The sequence below is a fragment of the Sinocyclocheilus anshuiensis genome, unplaced genomic scaffold (assembly GCF_001515605.1).
Source record: "Sinocyclocheilus anshuiensis isolate Anshui unplaced genomic scaffold, SAMN03320099.WGS_v1.1 scaffold1071, whole genome shotgun sequence".
In the NCBI taxonomy this organism is placed as follows: Eukaryota; Metazoa; Chordata; class Actinopteri; order Cypriniformes; family Cyprinidae; genus Sinocyclocheilus; species Sinocyclocheilus anshuiensis.
Genome location: NW_015542381.1, coordinates 61173 through 68737, shown reverse-complemented (window position 1 = coordinate 68737; position 7565 = coordinate 61173). Strand labels below are relative to the sequence as shown.

At 36.6% G+C, this 7565-nt stretch overlaps 1 protein-coding gene across 2 annotated transcripts in view; it reads left to right on the top strand.

The window, feature by feature from the left end:
* Nucleotides 1-1791: 1791 nt before the first annotated feature.
* LOC107692587 (uncharacterized) overlaps nt 1792-7565 on the top strand; it is a 53194-nt gene continuing 47420 nt past the window's right edge. The window contains exons 1-2 of one of the 2 annotated variants that reach the window (XM_016491692.1): nt 1793-1869; nt 1962-2111. In XM_016491692.1, coding sequence (XP_016347178.1) covers nt 2063-2111 — 49 coding nt within the window. In that variant the 5' untranslated portion in view covers nt 1793-1869; nt 1962-2062. Of the gene's footprint in view, nt 2112-7565 lie in introns of both variants that reach the window. The other variant, XM_016491691.1, reaches the window with a different exon arrangement.

Here is a 7565-nt window from a genome sequence, read left to right as displayed (position 1 = left end):
TACTTTATTGCTGGTCATTGAGTTCTACCAATAAGATCTGAATACTAATCCTGTAACATTTCTGTTAGCTTGACATTCCTGCGATCAGATTGGTGAGCAGTTTGAGACAGAGAGGTATGTGTACTAGTTTCTGAACATCTTAGTTTGTTTCATTCTTGAAGTCCCTTCCTTGTCAGTGGAAATAACTGACCAAACTGAGGCAACACCGCACAGATGAAAAATGCAATAAATCATCAGCATATTCATAAGGCATCAATCAATCATGCCTTGTCATTGTTTTCATAATCACCTCAGTCAAATTCCCACATGGCAATATTCACATGTCTATTCTTGATAACCTACATTTAAACAATTTAAATGAAATTAAAACATGTTAATTATGAATCTGCCTGGTTATTGTCACTAACTAGAGTTGTGGTATTGTGGGGTCAGCAAATTAAAATGTTTTCTTTCTTTTGAAAGGCAAGGCAGTGGCCCAACGAATTCAAAGTGGCTTTACACTTTTTCCCAAGCATTCTGCTAAGTCAGCACCTGTGCCGGTATACATTGAAGATCAGGAGCAGATTGATGCAATCCACTCTCACCTGACTTCAATTCTGGACAGCACACCCAGAGTGACGAGATCAAATTCATTATGGATATCCTTTTTCCAGAGGTAGGTCTCATGTGTTAGCTGTGCTCTGCATGATGTCAGATTCACATTGTTTTAAATGTCAAATAGTTTATCCATAATGTGAGACCATTGCTCTAAAAATAATTGTTTTTGTGGTTATTATAGGAGACACTTTTCATTTTGTTGGAAAAAGCTAAACATGTGAAATGATACTTGACTACTTGGGGTGTGTGATCAATCTCAATTCTTTCTCTGGTAGTCCATTATCTGTGCCCTGGCTTTTGTGGAAAATCTGTCCATCCTAAAGGCTGAGTAGAAATTTCTGCGAGGACCTGTCATTTACATAAGGTCATACTGTAATACTACTGTAAGGATACTATAAAGGAAAACATGGTCAAACATGACATCCTGCCATTATTCACAAATAACCATTTCTTTCTACAACTATCCAACTTTAGTTTTTTTATCAAAGCAGAGAACATCACCCATATTCTTTTCTATATTTTGTTTTTCACTGTGAAAAAGAACGTGCGCCAGGAGAGCCAGCTGACAACGTTGATTGTCCTCTATTTGTTTTTCTTCTCTAGTCATGTTTGATCTCGCGAGTGTCCGTGAGATCACGTGTCACTGTGAAATCGTTATTACAATCGACAAGTGTGTGGTCTCGCGGTCTGGTCAAATCGTCTAGTGTGTGCGTTCAGAGGATTATAAGGCTAAAAATCAGTTGAACAGTCTTCATGTCTGTGGTCACCCATGGTTTTAAAATCGTTTAAGATTTGAAAATCATCTAGTGTGCGGCCAGCCTTATGTAGCCGAATCTGTTCTGGTTTGAATTGGCTGCCTCCAGTTTTCCCTTTGTTTTGCCTCCAGCTAGCGCTGTGACATAATTGTGATGTCGGCCCTAAAAGGGTCTATAGCAGGGGTGTCAAACTCAGTTCCTGGAGGGCCACAGCCCTGCAGAGTTTAGCTCCAACCCTAATTAAACACACCTGATCCAGCTAATCAGGTCCTTCAGGCTTATTTGAAAACTAGATTGGTATGTGTGTTGGAGCAGGGTTGGAACTAAACTCTGCAGGGCTGCGGCCCTATGAGTTTGACAACCCTGGTCCACACAAACAGCAGATGGCGGTAATAAGCTATTTTGGTTTCCGCCATTAAACCACACCAAAAGAAGAAGAGTAGGAAGAAGAAGAAAACCGTTAGAGTCTCCGCCATTACAGCTTTCTGCGGTTGGGTAGTCTTTCAGCTTTGAAAACGTAAACGTACTTCTCTTTAGTAGTATATAAATCATCGTTAAAATTAATTAGTCAGTCACAGTCGGTATAAAAACCTCTCTGTTGGTATTCAGAGGGTCCGTTAACAGTCATCGCTGTCGGTCGTGGGTGTGGTTCAGACACAAACGAGTATTAAACATTTCCACCCAAAGCTGATTTTGCTGGAACCTTCAACATGATGAAAAGCACCTTCAAAATCTGTCAGATTTTTCTACTAATGTGCGGTAAGTGCATGATTTCTGTGTTTTTTTCTTTTTTTTCTTTTACACTTTCGGTTTCACTTTGAGTGACGTGGTGATCATTGGCTGATGTTCTTCCATTCCTAAACTTAATTACCTTGTTAACAACGATCACATTCATCTAGATGAATTTGGACATGCCCTCCTCCACTAATTGTAATTACTTGTCTGCTTCACTTTTTCAAGACGCTTAGACGCATACTTGCTTACTGAAAGCGTAAAAAGTGGTGTGTAAAAAAACAACAACAAAAAACCTAGAGGCAGTTTATGCATTCTGAATATGTATTCTGAAGCTAAACTTGTTTAGATAAAGATGAGATATTAGACTCGTTTGCTAAAGGTTCCCCCAGGCAGGATGGGAAATAAACACAGACGACTAGGCCAGTGCTTCTCAAGCTGTCTTGGGGTTAATTATGAACATCCCTACTCTACATCATGGTAAACAGTCCATATAACACACTGATTTTAATAATGGTAATTTTAGATTACCTTTCAGATGTATTTAATTATAAAACCCTTTATAAGCTATAATAACATTAAACTTATTTCATATTTTCTCTAAACCTTCTTGGATATTAAGACAAGCACCTGCAATTCTGGCCAAATTAAAGATATGCCGTGTGGGTGAATTTGCACGTTATAATGCAAGCATCATTAATGACCCCTTGTGTTTAAAAAAAAAAAAAAAAAAAGGATTGATTAGTGAAATGAAAAAGATTTTATAAAAAATCTGAATGATTAGTAATTGTCTCTAATTGGCCTGTTTAGCTAAGCCCACAAAACACTTCTTATTTAGTGGTACAGTATTGCATGATTTGTAGATTATATTTAATAGTTTACACTTTGCATAATTGTTTGCAATTCGTTTTTAAAAGGTAACATTACATTCTCTACGCCGCTTACATTTCTTTTCAGGAGCACTTGTGAATAGGAACACCTAAAATAGGAACACCTTCTGATGAATGACAGAAATTAACCTTCCTATTATAAGGCGATATTTGACTCCTTAAAAGTTTTTTAAAAATAAAAAACCTTTGTAATGCCTCTAACTTTATTAAATGTACGCCATTTTTTGTGCCAAAAAAAAATTAGATTTATAAACTTATCAAAAATTTTAATTAAACAATAAATTCAATTAAAATAATAAGATACAATCAGGAAGAATAAGTTAACCTACTAGTCAAATGAAATCAGTATCAACAATTCATTTTTGCACGGCACAGATGTGGCATTACAGACTTTTTGACAAGACTCAGAGGTGGCATTAATGCATTTCATAATAACAATGTTCTGAAATTAATGTTTTAAATATAAAGTTTTGAATGTAGAAATATTAAACCATTTAAATTACTCAATTTATACTTTAAAATGAAACTGAAACCACCAGTAGGTGGCAGCAAGTCACTGTCTTTGTCACTGAATCATTCATTCAGTCAATTTGTTCAAATTATCACGCTAGTTTTATGTGTAGAATTGGGATCGCTTTCGTAGTCTTTTGAATGGATAAAATATAGAAATCACTTTAATTTCCAAATAAACCTAACCAAATGAAACGCCGTCTCCCCTCGAAATACACTCCCCAGACTCCGTACCCCCACCCCCCATTTCCAGCCCTGTTTATAATGCACTTATAATTTACATTTAAAGTGTTTATTACAAATGAATGAATAAATGCTAATGTAAATGAACTAAATTTTCTTTCCTGGTTAGCAATAATTGGTATAACAAGTGTCGGTTGTTGGTTAAAGAAAAATAACTGAAATGAACATCCCTAATGTAGAGAACTTACACAGTTATAACATCATATCTGAAATATAAGAGAGGTATAAAATAATGAATTACCACCAGGGTTTTTCCTAGGTCAAAAATGGTCTTCGGTGGTGGCTGACAGTCATCCATACACACAGTAAAAAGTTCCCTACCCAAGTGATCCCAATACTGACAATAAGTGTAAAATAAATGCAAAGAAACAGTTTGTGATTTTTGCTTATCCTATTTATTCATTAAATAAAAAACAATCACTGTCAGGATAGATAATATAACAACGTGCTTACAACTACTTTACATGTAAACGTCACCATTACCAAAGTAGTTAGAAAAAAAAGAATTGGTCATTGTTTACACTTGGTTGCTCATTGTTTTTATTTATTTATTTACTTTTGACCCCATTTTCTTTCAGACTGTGGCTGAGAATTAATCAGTTTTACAACCTCTTCCAAATTAGGCTTCTCTCACTGTCATCCTTTCTTGCCCTCTTTGCAAAAAAAAGCTGTGATTTTTCCTCTGCCCTTCATAGCTTTGAAAGATAAGATGCTTTTTTTGCTAGACCTGATAATTATTTTGGTATATAATTATATAAATATTAAAGAGTACCATTAAAAAAGTAGCATAAAAAACTGATTTAACTAATAGTATAATTTTCTACCATATACAATTTAATAAAATTAGCAGCTAGATAACAGCAACTTGCTTTGTGCTTTGGTCTGGTTTCACCTCACTCCAGTCTAAACTAAATGATTTTATAGGTAATTTACTACACATTGTCATATAAATAACATGAAAATACTGTGAATTATTAAGGCTAAATCTTACTAACCACTCTTGCTAAATGGGGTAAACACAGTTACAATCTAATTTCTGAGGTGTTCTGAGTAAATGATTTGTTATAAACCAATTCAGACAGTGATGTCTCGTGAGTTCAGTGTTGGATAGATCAGTTGACAGATAACAGATGACAGATCAGATTCATTGAAATGAATCTGTTCAAAGGAGTCGTTAGTTCGCGAATCGGACATTAGCGCACATAGACATGTATATATGCGATCTTATACATCGCATAAGATTTTTGTCAACGCAGAAAACACTTCATCACTAGGGATGCACCGAATATTCGGCAACCGAAATTCGAATAAGCGAAAAGGCCAAATAATATGTACCGAACAATGACTAATGCGATCAAATAGAGGCACGCACTAATGCAGCAAACATGTCGGCAGTGTGAACGTATTTAAAACTATCAGAGAAAGATGCAGAAATCATTACAAGCACGAAGCACCGACAGTGAGAGACTGTTTAGTGCTGCATCACGTCTCCGATGAGAAGAGGTGGCTAATGCTGGTGGTTAGGTTACTGTATGATGATTGAAATCGCGAAATTACCTTTAAACGATTAGTAAATCAACTGCAGAATGTTATATTTTCTAATGCACGCACGAATTGCATGTATTCTTCTGACAGCGCTGCACGAGCTGGCGGCGCCAGGGTTCAAAGTCCAAAGCGCGAGGAAAATCTGCGCTGAACTTGTTACTCGTCAGTTGCTCAGTAACATTTTTGTGAATTTTTTTAAAGGCATGTGACAATGTGATACGTGCAACAAACATCTTCCCAAATTCGTAATGAGAATCATTTATAAATCTGCATGCTGTTGTCAACAAAAAGAAGCACTGAGATCTTCCTGCGGGTTTCTGCCAAAATAAAAGCCGAGAAAAAGCAACAACTCCATCGACATTCATAAATGATAGTATTGTAATTTTTCTGTCGTTCTGAAAAATAAAATAAAATATTAAGACAATAATAATGATAATAATAATTACAAGTGATGCACTGATACCACTTTTTCCGCTGTCGAACGGCTTACGTCACTTCCTAGTACACACTCTTGGTGCGAATGCAACCCTTTAAATGGTACTGGGAAATAGTTTGCGCAAAATCGTCCCAGTACTTTAGTACTGTACATTTAGTTCTGGAACTAAAGCGGTGCGAAAGGCCCTATATTCTAATGTTTTAAAAGAAGTATTTTCTGCTCAGCAACTTATTAATTTTAAGTTAAATTGTGCTTTGTTGGTATAATGTCTGCTAGAATGAAAAAAAATGTTCAGTGTTAAGTAAATATTTTTAAATTGTTGTTTTGTAATAGATTTTTTATTTGAAAAGCAGGACAAAACAGTAAAAAGCACATTTTGGCAATTTACTTAATGCAATGGTGAAAAAAACAATGGCAAAATAGGCCTACATGGGGAAAAATGTGAAAAACCATGTTCGGTATTCGGCCTTCGGCCCAGTGTTTTATTTTGTTCGGCTTCGGCCAAGAATTTTCATTTAGGTGCATCGCTATTCATCACTGCACAGATTTTATTCGTTAACTGAAAGTGTGGTTTATGTCAGCTGCATGTGCGTAACGCTTGTCAGAGAGGATAAGGACATGTTTTTTGAGCGCAACTCACACCCAGCGGTAATTCAGGGGGGAAAAAAATCTCCGAATGCGCCACATGAAACAAGGATTCGGTCTTCTGACCTTTTACCATTTTAGTAATATGTCTGAGGGAGGGAGAGGGTTTGAAGACAGAGAGAGAGAGTGCGCGGGAGGGGCTCTCTGCGCTTTCTCTCCCTCAGGTAACATGCACAGCATTCATTTACATCACTCATAAATCACATTAACTGATCAAAAAAGGCTTTGGTGGGACAAAAATTTGTTTTGGAGGCCGCCAAAAAAATTTCACTGCAGGAAAAACCCTGACCACTTTGTAACATTCTGCACAAATCGTGCTTGCTAGACTTGTGCCGGTATTCATTAATGAGATATATCTCGATAATGAACATGCACAATATTGTTATTGTGGCGACTTCAAAATACAGTGAATAATAATTTATTACAAATGTTTCACATTTTTTAATATGCTATGAATACTTTTCCCATCAACTGGGTAGGGGTGTGCGATATGATGATTTTTGATTGTGGACGATAAAAATGTCTCCACGATCTGCTTTTGAAGAAATATCATAGTATCGCGCTACAGCGCACATTCAATCAGTTACAGTTCTGGCGCCTCCGGCTCAATATAATGTACAATGCGACATACATTCACATCAAATGTTGACTCTGCAGTAGAGTTACTCTCACGGGACACTGCACTTATTCGCAGTCACATAAGTACATTTGCATGTGCTTTATCGCCTTGCCGGTTTAACATTTCATTCGCGTGCTGTTCTGACGTGCACTTTTTCTGAGTGCATACACTTGAAGCGCGTACACACTAAGAGCCTGTCAAACAGCGCCTAATTACTAAACTAAGTTATCTTTTGTGCTAATACTGTCGAAATACACAAGGTTTACATATAACCACAGTTGGTTATGTCTAAAATGAAAGTAAACAGTTGAGAGAAAAACGGATGCACGCCTGTATATTAGATGTGTGCAGGTCTTAAAGGGGTCATATGATGCTTTTTTAAATATCATTATTTTGTGTATTTGGTGTAACAATATGTTGACATGCTTTAATGTTCAAAAACACATTATTTTTCAAATACTGTACATTATTGTAGGTCCTCTATGCCCCGCCTCTCTCAAACGCGTCGTTTTCAACAAAGCCCCTTCCTTTGACAAGCGCAGTCTGCTCTGATTGGCCAGCTGACCCAGTGCATTGTGATTGGCCGAACACCA